Source organism: Phoxinus phoxinus (genome assembly GCF_949152265.1).
Source record: "Phoxinus phoxinus genome assembly, chromosome: 19".
In the NCBI taxonomy this organism is placed as follows: Eukaryota; Metazoa; Chordata; class Actinopteri; order Cypriniformes; family Leuciscidae; genus Phoxinus; species Phoxinus phoxinus.
The window spans coordinates 26,845,712-26,865,993 of record NC_136894.1 but is presented as its reverse complement, the minus strand read 5'-3'; the positions used below and the strand labels follow the sequence as shown (position 1 = coordinate 26,865,993).

Here is a 20,282-nt window from a genome sequence, read left to right as displayed (position 1 = left end):
TGTTTGTGCAGCTGGCCCAAGCTGTACAGCATCACAAATAATTCATGTGTTGCTTCTGATGCTTGATGCCCTGTGTTATTTTAATGCTATTTATAGACTATTATAGTATTTATTTATATGTTGAATTTGAGTTCATTTTCATTTGAAAGTTTTCACTTTTAGAATTTTTTTATATTAGCTTTTGTTTTTATTTTTGTTTGTTTTAGTAATGTTACAAGTTAAGCTTATTAATTTCAGTTAGATTTCTGTCTAATATTTATATTTTATTTCAGTTAGCAATAACAATTTTTAATTGTTTTAGTTAACAATGACACTGAATGTCCCCTGATTTTTGGCTTAAAACTGCTAGCAATGTGCCATTGTATGTTTTACATTTTTACAGCAATATTTGAGAACCATTATTTATACTCACAACAGGCCAAATATTATTTATATAGTGTTTTAGATATATGTTACACATACCGTGGCCCCAACAAGTATTTCGACACATAAGCTACATTTCAAAAATATATAAATCTGATTGGCATCATACAATTATCAAACCAATTTATCTTCTTGAAGAAAGAGAGAAAGTCATACAGATCTGGAGTAAATAATGACAGGATTTTTATTTTTGGGTGAACTATCCCTTCAAGTTGGGGTCACTGTAGTTGTGTTTGATGTTTTACTAAGCTTCAAATGAGTGTCACTCCTGATTATTTTCAACATCAACACAGCTATTCAGATGTGTAAAACTGAAGTATGCATTGAAATTGGTTGCTGACGTGAATATTGCCCTCTCTCTATATTTCTCTTTCTCTCTATTAATCTCCTATTCACAAATAGAGGCCAAAAGAGGCTCAGCCAGCTGGATGAGATTATCTTTTTTTCTGATTAGAAATCAACGTCAGCACACCCCCTAAATCACGCAAGTGTACCATCCTCTCTCTGAGCTCCGCCTCTCTCTCTCTCTCTCTCTCTCTCTCTCTCTCTCTCTCTCTCTCTCTCTCTCTCTCTCTCTCTCTCTCTCTCTCTCTCTCTCTCTCTCTCTCTCTCTCTCTCTCTCCCCCCCCCCCCCTCTCCCTCCCTCTCTCCCTCCCCACGGCTGATATAAGGACGCCCACACCGACTCCAAACACTCTGAGAGGGAGAAAACCAGAGGTCACTGATAAGAGAAGGCAAAAAACAGGCCACCGGCATATCTGAGAGGCTCAGCAGAGAAGACAAATCAGAGTCAAGGAGAGAGGAGACAACACCACGAGCATTGAAGAAAGCTGTCTGGAGGACGCCACGTGTGTGTGTGTGTGTGCATATGTATGTTGAGACAGGCATAGGTAGATTCCAGGGATATTTGTGAGACTGACAGAGGACGAAAGCAGACCATGGATCCCTCGAGTCCCTCAGAGGGCCCCGTGGAACCCAAAGAAAGAAGGAAAATCCAGTTCGCTGTCCAAGCAACAGAACCGACCCAGCTGGACCCACGGCAGGTTGAGATGGTACGACTTTCACACACACAACACACACACAGATGCTGACTGTAGCAAAGACTCTTCTGAGCTACTTTATCCTGATGAAGCTGTTTAAAGTGACTTTAAAGTGCTAGTTTGTGTGATGGAGACTTTTAAAAATGATTATTTAATTATTATCATCTTGAACCTGTCAGCAACATGTCTGGGTAATTTTTCAAGCCAAAATCAGATGAAAAAATAAGTTTTAAATTAGGTTTTACTTTTTATTAAAAATGAAACTTATTTTTTGTCTTTTTACGTTTTTTTTATCCATTGTGACGTTAGTTTTCTTGCTCTCATTATGTTAATGCAAAAATGTTTACTGCTGTGATGTGAAAGAAATGATATATTATTTAATTAGGGAAAATGGCAATATATACTATTTACCCTATGTAAAAATAGCAGTGTTTTCTTTGCAATAAGTGTAAATAGTAGTTATTACTATTTATATGTATAAATAGTGGCAGATATTATTTGCTCCCCAGTGTTGTTGTACATTAAATGGTATGCAATAATATTTATTTTATTAATATTTATTATTTATTGAAATCATTAAATGGGTGGGACAATAAAGCTCTCTCTACCTAACCCTTAACCCTACCTGATAAATACTAGATTATGAAACACTCGTTAGAAACTTTATTTCCACTTTCCAAATATTCTCTAAATTTTTATTGAAAATAAATGCCTTTCCGATCTGACGATTTGCGTCAAAACTTTCTGCTACACTATTTCTACTGTTCACAATCCAGCGTCTTCTGTCGTTTTGTCTGGCCCAACTAGACGTCAGTAGGCGGAGTTAGTGTAAATAGCCTCTGCCAACAAGGCTGATCACAAGGCAATTATATTTTAGAAGAATAATTTAGTTTTAAATATAGTTCGTTTTTCAGTGCTTGTTTATTTATGCCATTTAAATAAATAAAAAATGCAACAACATTTTTTACATATTATATATAAAATACTTTTTTTTAAACAAATTGAAATTAATAAAAAAAAAATGTTAAAGGCACACTGCGGAACTTTTGGCCACTAGGGGCGCTAAACCTGTAACTTTCACGTTGAGCGCCCCTAGAGGCCACAAGGAGCATTGATAGTGTCAAGCGCTGTATATTGGCCTGAGGAATCATTTAAAATAACTCGTATGCTTCAAATCTTTAAGTCACAAAGTCCGCGGTGTGCCTTTAAAGTACGGTAATGAGAATCTTGTGAGAATAATGGAAATTACAAAAAAACAAAAACCCACAAATACAGGAGATCTGTAACTTATTTAAAATAAAAAACTTTTAGTACTTTTAAAGTAAAATTATGAATAGAAAAAAATCTTATGTTACAGGAATGAGAAACTGCTTATATGGAAATTTGCTTATTAAAATAATGTCCAGATGCACAACAATCTTAATGGTCCAAAAAATAGGCTTCATTTTCTTTATGTAAAATTTTAATTTTGCGGTCAAATGTGACCTGGAGACATGTTTGCCCTCCACACTCACTGAGCACGCTCATTAAATGTGAAGTTTTAAGGCTATAAATCTGTCCTGGAAATGGTAAACGGTGTGTGACCTGGACTGGGGTGAGTTGATGTTCTGGATACCAGGACGTGGTTTTATTGCCTCTGCATGCACTGGGTAAATTGCACTGTGGTCATGTGCATGTTTCTAAGTCCGCTATTGATTTTAGCCTTCAGTTGTGTTGCACGTACATTTTTGAGATAAAGAGGTGAACCGACGGCTGTGAATGTGTCTTCTTCTGGATCTCTGAGAGTGCAGGTGCACGACTGTGTGTGTGTGTGTTGTCCTGGACCAGTTCCCCGTCCTGTTGGTGTTGTAATTTTAGTCTTAACAAAGTGGGTCGAGGAGCTGTTCTGTACTGCGCTGAACAGAGATAGGCCAGCGATTCTTCCTCAGGAGACACGAGTTAAAAAAAAGTGAGAGCGAGGAAGTGAAAGGCTGACGCTTCTGTGCTTCATAGCTGTTCACAAACATTTATGAACATGTTTAGATGGCTAAGGTATCGATTGTACAAAAAATAAGATTCCTTCATCATTCACTCACTGCGATCATTCCAAACAAATTTGACTTTCTGTCTTCTGTGAAACACCAGAAGTTTAAAAAAAATGTCCTGGCCACTTCAATATTCAATATTCTTCAGCAAAACAGATGAGAAGTTGTCATTAAAATCAAATGAAGGTTCTTTTGAGTCTGTTGATCATCACAAAATTGGCCTGAATGATCTGTGTACAAACTGGGCTGTTCATACGAGTTTGAAAATGCAGACTCGTTCAGTAATTCTTTCTTTAATAGACAATAACTACATTTATTGTGCACTTTGATACTTTGCAGACATTCACATACAGCTATTACACACTACATGAAAGGCAATATTGGGAAAAGCACTTTAACTGGACAAGCACGTGTTGGTGTCAGATTGAATGGATGGGTTGTATTTGGTTCTAGTCCTGGCAGGATATAGATCCATCTGATCATTTTATCTTTTCCTTTTTTAATCATATTTTGCAGCGAATAGAAACAGCCCAGCAGCGTCTGTGGAACAGCTTGTGCTGAATGTTTTTTTTTTTTCTGGCTCTCTTCTAACTGAATCTTCTGGCAATGTTTCAAAAGTATGCATGCAAATAAGTAGTTAATCAGATGTTCTCTATATTTTCTGCTTTGATCAAAAGTGATTCCATGTCAAACAATAGTGACAGTTAAGACAAAATAGTAAATAAGTAATGATGCTGAAAATTCAGCTTTGCATCACAGGAATAAATTACTTTTTAAAATATATTGAAATAGAAAACAGTCATTTTAAATCATATACTGTTTTTTCTGTATTTTTGATCAAATACATGCTTGCCTTGGTGAGACTTTTTTCAAAACACACACACATATATACAGACTTATATACTTTATAAACTTAATTCAAGATATATTCTCTGAAAATCAGTTTTCTTATGTTACACATTTTTGCTACCAAAGTAATTTTATCTTTTTAAAATGTCTTTAATAATGATTTTAACTAGAAGAATACTTTAAGTGATTGTATTTTCATGGCAGATGAAACTATTTTTCTGAAACCATATTCTATATGGTTGCATTTACAATGCAGGTCTTGATGCGCAATTGACCCTTCGCAGGGAGCTTGATTGACAGGCGATCTGACCAATCATACTTCGCCATCCGCTATTTTGTCCGACAAAGCAGTCAGGAGGGTTAGTAGATTAACCTGGGAGGATTTGAACTGAAAAACGGTGTGTACTGACGCCTTTCCGCGGTTAAAACAACATTCCTTCTGATGTTCATTCATGTTTTTTTGATGCTATAAATGAACTAGAAGGAAGAGATGATCGGTTCACGAGCAGCTTTAACTGAGGCTTTACAGCGATCTGTCAGACACATTAAAGAGCCACAAAACGGTATTTATTGTTTAAATTTCTTTTAAAAAATGACCAAATTTGAAAGGTGAGACTTCGTTTAATATGTTGTTTAATATCAAAAGTAACCGAAAAGTAACCTGGTCTGTCCTCTATGTCAGTGTGTTGTCAGTCTCCTCTCTGCTCTGCGATGTATTTTTCACTGCGTGAGAACATGGTGTGGCGTGAGAGCGGCGTAGCTTGTCGGACATAGCGACAGTAACTAAGGGGGGCGGGTCTTTGCGAACGGTCAATTCCGATTCGTTTTTTTGTTTCTGACGACCAGTTTACATCATTTTTTAAAAGTGACTCATATCTGCATTTACACCATACACTTGGCAAAACAACCCAAAGTAGACGTACTGACCCAGAAAAATGTAGGCAGAGAAGGAAGAAAAAACGGCGTGATTTGCAATGGACCCAGACGAAATGATAATAGAAGCTTTAAAGATCAGCAAAACATTGGGTTGAGCCTTTGTCCTCCCTCGCGCCAGTAAAAAGAGTCATGTGATCAGGTTGGTGTCCACCTGAGTTGACGTCATTTGCCACCGTCGCTTTCTCAGTGACGAACAGTACGACTCGCATTGATGGGAATATCTGATCTGTCCGCTTACATGGCAGACGCAAATGCACATCTCCGATTCACATCAGATTTATTTCCACGAATGAATGAGGCCTGAAACTAATCTGATCTGAGAATATTGGATTCCATATGCTTTTATCCCACTTACACATTCGTGGGTCAAATTGGAGGAAAAAATCTGAATTGGGTCACTTGAACCATGTAATGTAATGCGGCCTATGTGGACACCACAAAGGACTTGGGCAGGGTTACGTGCCACTTCTTAACTTCGTATATTAACAGAAATCAGGGTTGCTACTTCACCGTCCTAGTTTTTATAATTGCCTTCGAAGCTACTTTTGTAATAGGGACCTCTAAAAAACAGATCATTGAGACATCAAGATGTGAACTAGTGCCCCGCTTCAGTACTTTATAAACACCCGCAGTTACATTCAACTTTATCTTTACCAAGATACACATTAGATAAAGTAGGCCTGATGCTGATCCAAAATATGGCCTCTATACACGGCTGCACAGTTTAACTTTAGATGTCCCAAAGGGGATAAAACACCTCGGGATCTTCATCAGCCTAGATCTGAAGTTCATTATGAGGCTGAAATGAATCTGTTACTCAAAATGAAAAACATTTGGATAAATGGAAAAATTGATACCTAGTTTAGAGTAACATTAGTGTAAAAATGGATATTGCATCCTAGTTTACTACTAATTCAGTGATGCCATGAGGACCAGTACTGTTTCTTGTTTTTGTTTTTTTTTGCAATGGGGAGACAGCGCAAATTGTCACATGGGGAATTGTCATACAGTGTAACAACTCACCATACACTCTAAAAAATGCTGGGTTGTTTCAACCCAATTTTGGGTAAAATATGGACAAACCCAAACGTTGGGTTAAAAATGTAATGTAAAAATTTAACCCAACGGCTGGGTTTGTCCACATTTTACCCAAAATAGGGTTGAAACAACCCAGCATTTTTTAGAGTGTATATACTGTGACAAAATGCCCCGCCATTGGGTTAAACTTGTAATGAAGTGTACTTTTCCTGGTCAATAATGGTGAAAATGGTCAATTGTAGTCAAGACTTTGGGTTTTGTCTCTATTTAGAAACTAAGTAATTGAAAAAAATAGACCCAGTCTCCGCCCTGTTTACACCTGGTATTAAGATGCGCTTTGGTCGATCGGCTCACGGGACGTTTTGAGCCTGTCCACTTTCGAACACTTCCAGAGGTAGTTGAAAACCCATTCGCAAGCCTTTTTTGTCCATTTGATCAAAAGATGTGAAAAAAGCCCATACATTTACAGACATGCAGACCCTCCCCTTAAAAAAAATCAGGACAGAAGTGGTTGAAAGTGGACAAAAGAGACGGATTAAACACCAGGTGTAAACGGGTATGTCTCTCTCTTCTACTTGTGATCGATCGACCAAAACGCATTTTAATACCAGGTGTAAACAGGGCCATAATAAGCAATGTGTGAAATATATATGAATGAATTAACATTCATAAATGAGTTAAATCATGTCTCAGATTAGTCATCTGTGCCAATGTACTTCATTATGGCAACTAGATAAGATAACAGGAAAAAACAGTTGGTGTAACAGACAAAACATGAAGAGTGAAGCCAGTAAGTCATTTATATAAGAGAGCAATGTAGTGTAGACGCATACCGCTCTTGGTGACAACTAATACAGGTAGAAAAATAAATGTAAATTTATAGTCCCCTTGTGGTGTAAATCAAGTTTTTAATGTTGTTTATATGTCTATGTGGTGTTTGTAATATGCTTCAAAACAAACCAAGTGCAAATTCATAAGACAACACCATTGCTGAGTATTTTCTCCTTGAAAGTCCAGCGAACCAAAGACTCGACGGTGTTTCTTACGCCACGAACTACCGTGTAACCAATCACGTCAACGTAACGAAGAAGTCTCTTCTGCTCACCAAGGCTGCATTTATTTGATCAAAAATACAGTAAAAACTGTAATATTGTGAAATATTATTATAATTTAAAATAACTGTTTTATATTTTTATGTATTTTAAAATGTCATTTATTCCTGTGATCACAGCTGAATTTTCAGCATCATTACTCCAATCTTCAGTGTCACATGATCCTTCAGAAATCATAATATGCTGATTTGGTGCAGAAACATTTCTTATTATCAATGTTGAGGCAGTTGTGCTGCTTAACTTTTTAATTTTGGAATAACGTGATGTCATATAATAATAATACATTTAAGCCAAGGATTCTGGAAAGAATGACCACAAGATTATCGTTTCTCTTGTGATTAATCTCTCCAAAGGTAAATGTCACTATCTCATTGTGCGATAAAGACAGGCTGCTCTCTAATCCTGCGCTTCAAAATAAAGAGATGTAGTGTACAGTAGACACTTGCATCATGGGATACATCTGTGATGGATTTAGTGTATGATACACTATTGTCATTTCCCTCAGTCGAGGGACTATAGATTGCTGTCAGACATTCATCTGATTGAGAATGGTTTTGCTCACAGGAGAAGACTGTTTATAATGACCTACTTATATGTGAACATTAGGGACATTTTGGGACTTATTGATCACTGGCTCTTTACCTATGACCTGACATCACCAGAGCCACTAGACAAGCTTATAGATTTGAAAGACACAAGAGGTTCTGGATTCAGTGCAACTCAAGCTTAGTTGACAGAATCTGTGGCATGTTGAGTTCAACAAACAGACATTTCATTTTTAGACCGTTGCACAGTTGGATGCATTTTCATTTTTGTGTTTTTTTTTTTTAGTTTGTTGGTTTGATCTCTGTAGGAACAAACGCTTGACCTCAGGTCGCTTCAGGCGGATTGTCCCTTTAATAAGTGGAATGCAAGTAGCATCTGCAAATTGAGTAAACATCTCAGAGAAAACATCTTGTTCCCGCAAATACACGAGACTTGTAGATTGTTTGTAAATACAAAAAAAAAAAAAAATCAGTTTTATTTTATAATGGATGTAGATTTTATTTTATTTTACAATAGGCTGAATTTTATTTTAGATTGTATAACAGATCATAATATATTATCATTGGAATTTAGAATGCAATGGATGAAGAATTTATGTATATTTTATATAGTTTTATTTTATAATAGATTGTATTTTTAGTTTAATGAATGCATATTTTATATTTTATTTTATAATAGATTAGATGTAGATTTTAGAGAGAATTTAGATTGTATAATACATTCAAATATATTAGTATCTTAATTTATAATAGATCAAAGATTTTAAAGTAGTTTTGACTATTTTCTTAATTTATAGTAGAATTGATTTAATTTTTTTAAATAGACAATGTAGATTGTTTTATTATAGATTGTATAATAGATTATTCTGTAAATTTATAGTATAATGGATGTTTATTATTTTTTATTATTTTTTTAATAATAGATTGGATGAAGTTTTTATTTAAAAAAAGAATGAATGAACTGGATATACTTTTTTATTTACGTTTTTAAAATATATCATAACCATTAAATAATAATTTATCATAATCTGCATAACAATGAGTAAAACTTTGACATAAATACAATTTTGAATCTGAAAAATATGATTTGAGATTGTCTTAGTATTTTGCATTAATGACAGCAGCAATGGAGTACAAAAGGATTTGAGAATGATTTGACAAAAATATCATATTATTGACCTAGAAATAGTTTAGACATATTATTTATTCATTTTATAACTTACCTCTGGATTTAAACGTTATTTTAAATCTCAGACTTCCAGCATGTTCTCAGACCCTAAATACAGTTTGAAACTAAAAGTGAAAGGGCACATTATATTTTACATAAGACGACATGGCGAGCGCTTGTATTATAAAGAGGTGATGACAGCGTCAGAGATTGAGATTATGTAATTTGAGCAGCACGAAACTGTCATTGAGCTTTCACAATGGTCAAGCTACGCTTCAGAGCCACTGACTGGAAATCTGCTGAAGTGTTCCAGAAAATATGGCCTTCTGGGACACGGGTGTAAAACGCTGCGTAAAAAGTTGCTAGACTCTGGATTTTACAGTTAATCCGCTATCTACACACAGAGACTCATTGACGTCGCAAGGTGACCTTTGGTGCGGTGTATGTTTGTGGGTAAACAGAAATGGACAAAGACTGATTTTTAAAATCGCAGTTCAGACACACCATCAGATTCACTGCTGAATTCAGGCTGAAGTGCATGTCCAGGTTCATTTAGCTGCAAAAACATACTATGGCTATCGTGGGACGTGGCTAGACGGGCATTTTGTATGTATTTGACCGTTTAAGTGCAATAAGCCACAAATTTTATAAGAGCGCCATTTATATAAATCAGTGGTGTGCATGCTTTTGGTGTGAGTGTGAAACCTGCGGGAATGACAAAAATGTTGGGCAATACAAGCACTATATTCAACCGGAGCAAATGAGACGTGTGTGAGGAAGCGGGTGTGTGTCAATTAGCTGTCGGAGAGAAGAGAGAGTGTGAGAATGTGCAGTTTGGTATCGGCATATCGATACCGCAAGAAAAGAAAAAAGGAAAACCGTTTCAGATATTTGAGTATCGATACATAAATATCAATGTTTTTGACGACTACTTTATAATTGCAGTAAATTGAGCCACAAACTCTATTTTTGTTTAAAGGAATGTGTGCTTAATTTACCGTAATCATTATACGTCATGAGCAGCTAGGTTGTTGCTTGCTTTTGGTTCCTTAAAATCAGCCTATAAACCATGAGTGTTTCTAGTCTGCAATGCTCAAAATGTTGGAACTGTTTATGTAAAACATAAAACACAAATATTTCACAGAACCTGAGGGGAAAAGGGACTCGTAATATCATAAAAGCAAGTACATCTGGGAAACAGGACTTTCCGCTTGCATAGAAAATGCCGCTACCTGTTTTGATAAAAAAAAAGTACTTGAGTTCTTTTATGTGTACAAAGATGTAGCCAATATTGTCCTCTGGGGTATTTTTTGGTCTTTTCCTTAATATAATGATGTCTTGTGACATTACAAATAATGCTTTTTTTATTTATTTTTTAGATTAAATGACTGCATCAACTCTAAAACAACTGTTAAGTTTACAGACAAAACATCAACTGTCAGCCATCAAACTGCCAGACAAAACATCAGGAGTTCAAAGAATGAAATGAACTAGATGTTTGTTGTGAATGGTTGCCTCTGTGTTACTATGGAGTCGCTACATTCTGTGTGGTTTTTACGGTTGCTATGTGTTTGCTAAGGCATTGCTTACTGACCTTATTGCTAGTAATTGTATTTTTCAAAGGACTCATGACAACAGCTGATGCACATTAGATTGTTACATAAAAAATCTAGTTTACTTGCTTGCTTTAAATGAAACTTTGTCAAATACAGTGATTATTTCCTCCTCCAAAGTGCTTGTTTTATCAACCCAGGACCTTATAAATATGACCTTGTCTCCAAGCAAACTGATACTCTTGGAATTTATGTAAAGTCACCCGGCCTGATTAGAATTTAGTCTGTAATATGCAATAGAGAGTCAATGAACAGACAGACTGTGGACTGTCATCTGAGGCTGAGACTACAAGAACTATTGAATAGTGCAGCAGGGACACACACATGCCAGTTTTGTTATATGAGAGCATAATACCGACACAGCCAATTAGGTCAAATGCAAATGCACATCCACCAATAAAAACGGCTGGAGATGGAAAAGTTTGCAAATTGCACAACCTATTTTATAGTGTGAAATGGGAGACTATCTTTCATGTTGGTTTGGCAACACTGTTGGGGAAAGTTACTTTTAAAAGTAATGTGTATACAATAACTCTCTTAACTTTCTAAAAAAAAAGTTACTTTTTATGGAAAGTAATGTTACATTACTTTGGTGTTGTTTTTTTCTAATCTGGGCTGTGCTTGCTTGTTTTGCCTTTTTGATAACAACAAAGTTTTATTTTTGGCAAATGTAAGGGACCTAAAGTGAAATGAATAAACCTCAGTTTGAAGCTCAAACTACTATTTTCTCAGCTGTGCTGCCATTCTGCATTGCAGTAGAATAGGACGCAGGAGAACAAAGTTCAAGACTTACTTAAATTGAACCTAGGCTGTTTTTGTTTATCTACCCGAGTTAAACTTTCGTGTAAAAGCATAATTAGAATGGAAACGTCACTTACGTTAAGATTGACCGTATTTTCGTTTTAGGTCAAAATGCCTTTAGAATGGGGGTGCATGGGGCACTTCTATGATAGCATCGAAATCGCTATTTTTAAAGCACTAAGAAGGCTCGACACAACATAACTCTGTGCTCGAAGTATCACCAGGGGCTCTACACATGAACTTGAGCATTGAATTAATTGTTTGTGAACACAAAGTTTACTAAAAAGACTAAAATATTCATGTAACTTTACCTAGACTGCATACAGTTCTGAGAAAAACTTTAATAAGACATTATCTGGATTTCTGCATGATTGGCGCCAATATTGTGCTTTTCATCAAAGTTGGTTGTAGCAAACAACACAAAAGACGTTTGATAGTGTTTCTGTTTCACTCCTACAGTGCCACACTTCTTTGAACAAATGTTCATTTTTGCGAAGGCCGTCAAGCTTCACGTTGCAGAGGAAGATTTGCCACAGAACACTATGTTTTCTCCAGAGCACTGTGAACTCCGCTCTAGTACATCCAGGTGGTATTTTGGAAAGTTCAAATGGATGGCTTTCTTGTTCTTTATTTGGAAAGCTTGTTGGTAACATTTAAAACTTAACTCTTATTCAGAGTTTTTCACTATGTAGACTCATTAACACATATGTAGTGCAAAATAAGCCAGTAGAACTTTAGATGTTTCCACACTCTTAAAAATAAAGGTTGCAATTAGAACCAAGAAAAAGGGCAAATTCTACTTGAGAACCTTTTTAAGGTCTACTAAGAACATTTTGTTCTTTAGTTCATCAGAAACCATTTATGTTATCCAAATTCTTTAAAAAAATTAAAAGACATATTGACATAGGTGGTTCCAAGAAGATCCATGGAGCCTTTCCATTGAACAAAAAGGTTCTTTATAGTGGAAAAGGTTCTTTAGATTTTTAAAGTTTTCTTAACACTAAGAAAAATGGTTCTTCACTGAAGGTTTTTTGGGGAATCCAGGATGGTTCTATTCTATGGCATCGCTGTGTAAACCCCCAAGACATTGTCAAGAATTTGTTTTGATCTCCATAGAACCATCTTCATTTAAGAAGATGGTTCTTGATGAAAAGAGCCTAAGGTGTTGAAAAGGACCACTGAATAATCTCTAATTTTTTAGGGTGAAAGTTTGCACTAATCTTAAGGCCCGGTATACTTAATTTTCCACGTTCCGCTCTGTCTCGCGGACAGTTGAGTACGCAAGCATTTCAAAGTATACTCCTTTAGCCGTGAGGGCAGAAAGACGATTTTGTTTTTAAGTGCTCAAGTCACTGCAACGTGCGCTGTTAAACGCAAAAATTGGACTGCGCGTGGACCCTCCTGATGATGAAAATGACATCACAGGGCTGAAGTATAATTTGAGCGTCAAGAGTTTAGCTCCAACCTTGATCAAACTCACACTGTAGCTTTCTAGTAATCATGAAGGCCTTGATTAGCTTTGTTCAGGTGTGATTGATTAAGGTTGGAGCTAAACTTTAACTGTGTCTCATTTCGAAGTCTTCGTCCTCCGTAGCTCGCATTGGTCCGCCGCATAAGTCATCATTACTTTACTGAAATGAGGCAGCCTCAATGCCGTATGCAGCCGACAAATGCGACCTCGGAAATGAGAGAGAGCTTCTGAAGGAAAGTGCACCTTGAGGGCCAGAGTTGAGAATCCCTGGGTTAAAGAAAGTCCTTGTGTAATCCTTTAAAGCTTCTGTTCTCCTTGGAAGATTCCTCTGAAATGTAATCAGGTGTTCTTTTTTTAAAGACATTCTCACTTTTGATCGTTTCTCATGGGTATTTATCTATAGGTAAACTGAAAATGAAAGATACTTTATTGTCGATAAATGTCATCATTGACTTCATTGTGATGCTCACAACTACTCCACTGTTCTCTTTTGGTGAACTATTGCTTATAATTTAAGTTGGTAATTGGAAGGTTTCAGTCAAGATTTTGCCATGATGTGGGTTGTTTACCTGGCAGATTTCCTAGAAGACTAATAGATTAGTTGAGGAAGAGTTATTTTCTCCAGAGATCATTATTCAGTCAGTTCTGTGTATTTTTTAGCTTTGTTGTACTGTAGACTCACTTTTTCCATTTTTGTCCTGCAGTATTTGGCAGATTTGTCATGGAGTAGAGGAAATGGAAAGGGTTTGAGTGGAGGGAGGCAGCAGATGCAGTTCTCTGATTCTCATTTATTTGGCCAAGATGTCACACGTGCAATGACATATATTCAAAATGTCCTCATTAAAATCGACATCTAGAACAGGGTTTCCCAAATGGGGATATTGCAGGGGGTTTGTGATAGATTGTGATGGAAATTAACTACAAATAAATGCAAATAAAATACAATAGTAATGTAACATGTATTATCTTAAAAACAAATGAATGTGAAAAGGTTAATTTAATAGTAACAAGATTATACAAATAGCAAAAAAGATATAAATCACAAGTTAATATGAATTGATGTTGAGAAATAAATTATAATGTAGCAGGGAGGCTGCTGGCCCTGTTATAATTTTACTGTTAATCACTGTGGGAAAAAATGTCCACTAAATGACTACTCACTCATACTAATGCAAAATGTGATTTCGTTTTATTTTCTAGTTTTCTTTAACAATTCTCTGCTGCTTGTCTTTCAGATTCGCCGAAGAAGACCCACACCTGCCACGTTGTTCAGAGTAGCAGACCAAACATCTCCTGAGGATGACATCTCCAGCCATCAGGTACCACAGTGCCACCTCAGTTCTGGAGGTTGAACTGCATTCATACATTGAATGAAAAATGCTGAATCTAGCTTTGTTGTATGCATAATATTTTTGGCAATAACTTCCCTTACAATTTTTTTTTTTTTACTGTGGATAAGTGATGATGGTATCTCCATTTTACATGATAAATAATACCATTGTAAAATATGGAGCCCCTAAAAGCACATAGTGATGGAAAAAATATATAGTTCTTGCTGCTTTATTCTTGCTGTTGTTTATGCATTTACACAATTTTCAATAATGTAAATATTCATTTTCAGCTTAATAATAATGAACCATGATTTCATTTAAATGATTAACTATTATAGCAAATATTAATTATAGAACTTTATATACATACAGTATAATCATTTAATAATTATATTAAAAAAATTATGATTTTGTGTATTGTTTGACCTACAGTTATAATCTAAATTATTCAACCCCCTTTGCAAAAAAATGTTTACAGACTTTCAGCTGTTTGCAATTAACAAATCAAACAAAAGTAATTGATATCGCTCAAAACAACAAATGTTTCAAGTGGTTTCCTCAAATTCAACTGAAAATGCAACTTTTAATGACTTCTGCAGTCTAAAATTATTCAACTTATTAAACAAATTATCCCTTCATGGCAAGCATCTTTAGTACTTCGTAGAAAACCCTTTTGCTGTAATGACCTGCTGCAAACGAGATGTATAACCAGACACCAGCTTCTGGCAGCGTTTCTGATTAATCTTTAGCCCATTCCTCATGAGCAATGGCCTCCAGTTCAGTAATATTCTTGGGTTTGCGTGCTGCAACCGCCTTCTTCAAATCCCACCTGAGATTTTCTATGGGGTTCAAGTCCGCTTTAAGACTGTGATGGCCACTGTAGAATCTTCCAGGACTTCTTCTGCAACCAAGCCTTGGTGGAATTTCAGGGTATGCTCGGGATCATTGTCCTGTTGGAAATTCCAATGACACCCAAGCTTCAGCTTCCTCACTGGCGGCATGAAGTTTTCTCCTAGGATTTCCCATATACTATAATGAATCCATCTTGCCTTCCACACGCTGCAGGTTTGCAGCCCCAGAGCATCACCGAGCCCCACCATGCTTAACTATAGACAGTGTTCTTTTCAGCATATGCTTCATTCTTCCTCCAGACATACCGCTGATCCATAGGGCAGAAAAGTTCCAGTTTTGTTTCATTACTCTACAGAACACAATCCCAAAACTTCTGTGGCTTATTTATATGATTTTGAGCACTTTTCTTGTTGAGTTTAAGTTTTATTTGCCATTTGTGCCGGTACAACTAGTACAAGTACATAGGAATTTTTGTAGCAAAGCTCGTTGAGTCAACCTTAAAAAAAGTAAAAAGAAAAGAAAAACTAACAAAACTACACACAATACATAGACTTTGTGCTTTTGGGTCAGTAGTGGGGAGATCTAGCATGTCCTTTCTGTGCAAGCTAAAACCTGTTGAGAAACTGGTGCATGTTACCACCAGTCTTGCTGCAGTCGCTCGAGGGCTTTTCTGAACCTGTCTTCTAAAAGATCTGGTTGCAGCCGTTGACAGCTTCCTTTTTCTGTCCCGTCCAGGTAGTGTAACCACTGTTCCTTAAACTTGCGAACTATGCTTCCAACGGTGTCTCTTGTAACATTTAGTGCCTTCACTATCTTTTTGTATTCTGTTCCTTGTTTATGAGGGGTGATGATATCTTCTCTTAATTTTTTTGGACAATTCTTTTGACTTAGCCTAGCCAAAAAAAAACCTAGCCAGTTCAGATATTTCATGTGTTTTAGCTCAAGCACACCTGGTGCAACTAATGAAGCCCTTGATTATTTGCATCAGGTGTGTTTGAGACAACACCTGTTTTGCAGATTTGTGCTGTTGTGAGGGATTCTATTCAGGGGGTTGAATCAATTTGAGACTGAAAAAAGTTGCATTTTCAGTTGAATTTGGGGGAACCTCTTTTGTTGTTTTGAGATATTCATTTTGTTTAATTCGTTCATTGCAAACAGCTAAAAGTCTGTATATTTTGCCAATTAACCTTATTTGCAATAGGGGTTGAATAATTTAGATTACAACTACTGTATGTGTTGATACTGTAATTTATTGACATTGAAACTATCTTCAGTGGGTTGTAGGAGAAAATGGAGTCCTCAAGCCAAAACGAATCAACCCAAATATCTACCAGCCACCATCATTAAAAGGTAAAAGCCTGTAGTTTTGCTTGTGATCTGTGCCTACTGTATTGTGTATATTCCGTTGATTATATATCTATATATATTGTTCCAAAGACTTTCCTGCACTGTTCCGGATCTGGGTTTAAAAACTCTCCCAAGCTGCAAGTCTGTTTTTCCCATTTTACCGTGTGTGTGTGTGTGTGTGTAAGATTAGAGATGGTGACAGCTGTGATGGGTGTGAGTCTGTGCTGCTCTGGATCATCCTGGATTACAGCAGATAGCATACAGCTGCAAACACACACACACACACACACAGTTTTAGAGGACAGACGTCCATCAGAAACATTTGCCATCAGATCAGTGCACTACAAAGATTGTGACCCACTGAGGACAATCTCGATTACTAGATTATGTCAACATAACGGTGCTGCTGTTTTCGTCTTTGGCTTAGTTTAGAACTATTTTCATTGATGGAGCAAAAATTAAATAACTGCGTATTTTGTCTAAATCGTCAGTTAGTGAATATGACCTTATTGTTTATAGCAAAATCCATTTGAAATTCATTAAGTTTGACAGCACTCCTTGTCTAATATTGCTTAATTGTCTCATTTGATCCAATATTTTTCACTTATGAAATTCTATGAAAAACATCAAGTTTTAAAACGTAACAAATGTAAACATTCAGCAAAAAATTCTCATGTTGAAATCAATGAAATTCTCATGATGTTAATAGTTTGTTCTATTAACAATGTATTGAAAAAAAGGGAAGCAAAGATGGCTATGCATTACTGTAATATTGTCTCTGAATGTGCGTTTTGTCTATTTGCAGAAAGACAGGCAGGTGGGTTATCCCTGTCCATACATGTCCTGTCATTGCAGCATAAATGAAACCCTTTCCAGTCGGCATGGTGCAGAAGTCTTGTTAAAATAATAGAGCCCAGCCTCTTTTGCCTGTGTGTGTTTGTGTATGTGCCTGCATTTTTCCCATTGTGATTTGGTGGTCCCTGATTTGTGTGTTTCCCCCTGTATGTGTGTTTGTGGTCGTGTGTTTATAGCCGTGCAGCAGATGGCTGAAGCTCAAATGCTGAAATTAGGTGTGTATCCTCATGTAGAGGAGGAAGGGGAGGAGCCTATTCAGAGAGAGAGGGAGGAGCTATCCTCATCCTGCACACCTGGTAATCTTAATATCACATCACAGAGGAACCTTCTACATGTGCATGTGGTCTGTGCTAAGGCCATTATCATCAGGAAATATAGGCCATCCTCACGCAACGGTGACATTTATATAATATGATATATATACACACAATCATGGTCAGAATTATTGGCACCCTTTGTAAATATGAACAAAGAAGCCTGTAATTATAAATCTGCATGGTTTAGCCTTTTGATCTTTAATAAAAAAAATAAAAAAAATGCAGGCAAAATCTCTTTATGAAATAAATGACCCCAGGACTCAACTAATCCTTGCAATTCTCCATCTGTGATCCTTGAAGAGTATCTGTGACCACTCAAACTTTCCTCCTCGCTGTGCATTAAGACAATATAGACACACACACGTCTTCTTCCTGGCATGTTCGTTACATCCTTAGTTTGTTGGAACTTCTTACAAATGGTAATTTTCAATTCTTTAGCTATTTTGTTACTGCCACTTTCTATTTTGTAAAGCTCACCAATCTTTTGCTGCCCATATTTTGTATGTAACTATAACTATATTCTATATATTATATTAGAATATATTCTATACTTGTATACATATAACTATATTCTTTGGTTTTACTCATTGTGATGGATGATTAAGGGAGTTTGGCCTTTGATTTCCTTCATATTTAAAACATTTATTTCATAATGTGATTTCCCCCCAATTTCAATTGTTTTCTTTAATGAAAGTTTAGACTTTTGTGATGTTTTTAAATTAAAGATCAATGGGATAATAAACAATGCAGATTTATATTCGCAGCAATTTTTTATCATATTTACCAAGGGTGGCAATAATTCTGACCATGTATGTATGTATGCATGTGTGTGTATGTATGAATATATATATATATATATTATAGAGCTGGAGGTGGACTTTGTATTAATGGGTTTTTAAGATGTTTTGAGTTAGTACAGTCTGTCACTGTGCATCTCAGCTTTTACCACTAAAATTCAGTGCAATTTTACACTTTTTATTTATATAAAAAACAAAAAAAACTATTTTATGTATGCATTGCGTGCATGTATTTATTCTAAATAAATACTCCTTTTTAAGATTCACAGGAGCAAAGGGGCATGGCAGAACACCAGTCTGGCATAAGAAAGCCAGGAGCCACAGCACCTACTGAGGAAGAAGAGGAAGAGGAGGAGGAGGAGGAAGAGGAGGAGGAGGAGGAGGAGGGGGACGTACAAGCAGCAGACAATATGGCTTTGGAGGAGAGCAGAAATGTGGACTGATTTTCCTCCGAGTTTGAGGAACTTTGGAGATTTTTTTCATAATGCAGAATTTTATTTTGAAATCAGAATTGTTTATTGATTGTCAATGATTCCATCACTTGATAAGAGCTGTCTGTTTGTGTTTTGAGAGAAAACGAGACTTAAAAAACTCTAAAAGACTGACATTTTGGAGTGGTCAAACAACCTGAAAAGATTCATTCACCCTGACATTCAATAAAATAGAGATATGCAGTTGTGCTCAAATGTTGAGCAAAATGTTGATTATTTGAACAAAATAAGAGGTATCGTACAAAATGCAAACACTAATCAAGGGTACATAAACTTTTGAATGGGGTCATTTTAAATTCTGCTATTTTTTGTCTTGTGGACTACTGGTATATGTAAAATATCTTATTCAGGACAGTACTAAATAAAAAAATAACATGCATTTTGTATGATCCCTCTTATTTTGTTAAAATAAATAACATTTTGCGGATTCTGCAAGGGGTATGTCAACTTTTGAGCACGACTGTATAAGGTAAAATCAATCAGCAGTCACATATTATATCATCCCTGCATATGCATTTCATAAACAAACAGGTAAAGTACAATATTTAGATCTATGAGCAGCGTGGTGTGAATGTAAAGTGTCGAGATATGTGTCAGTGTTCATTTCATGTCATGTTTTATGGTCCGTTCATTATGTGTGTGTTTGAGTTGCAGTATGTTTTGCGATTGGTGCATTTCTGTGGACATACACTGCCATCTAGTGTATAGACAATTGTTATACTAACATCATTTGTCAAGAACAATAATCCTGGAGCACATGGGAAGGCTCACCAAGTATTTAGCAGCATTTTTGTTTAGCATTATTTGTTAAACCACTACCATCATCCTGGCGGTTGGGTTGCATCTGAAGTAACAAAACAGCCGAATCCGTTAGTTGGCTTTATCTCAGTAACTTCACTGCTGTGGGGGAAATTAATCATGGCTGACAGTGAATAATGCATTCCTACAGTGTTGTCTTTGTGATTCATTTGTGGTTTGTCAATGACATTGTGATCAAAGCTGCTATAAACTTCATATTTACGTACTGAATAGAATTTGCATCTCTTGATATGACTATTAGGTTACACATAAAAACTCCAAATTCAGTGCCTCGGCTCAGTGCTCATGTGCATCAGAAATATGCAAATCATTTCATTTTATTCGTTTACTTTTAACAACTTGCATTAATATTAGCTGGGTAACTTATAACTTAGTTTTTCTTACGCTTCTTCCTTAGCAAAGTCTTTTAAGGGAAAACTGTTGAACTATTTTTAAAAATTAATAATGATTTAA

General features: G+C 36.1%; 1 protein-coding gene and 1 long non-coding RNA gene across 2 annotated transcripts in view; one reads left to right on the top strand and one right to left on the bottom strand.

The window, feature by feature from the left end:
* Nucleotides 1-20,282, bottom strand: part of LOC306986670 — a 392,716-nt gene that overhangs the window by 75,890 nt on the left and 296,544 nt on the right. The window lies entirely within an intron of this gene.
* On the top strand, nucleotides 177-20,034 carry ppp1r1b (protein phosphatase 1, regulatory (inhibitor) subunit 1B). Its single transcript, XM_079590140.1, has 5 exons — nucleotides 177-1,475; nucleotides 14,256-14,339; nucleotides 16,478-16,553; nucleotides 17,582-17,701; nucleotides 18,781-20,034. Exons 1-5 carry the CDS (start codon nucleotides 1,362-1,364, stop codon nucleotides 18,960-18,962), a joined length of 576 nt encoding a protein of 191 aa, XP_079446266.1. The 5' UTR covers nucleotides 177-1,361; the 3' UTR covers nucleotides 18,963-20,034.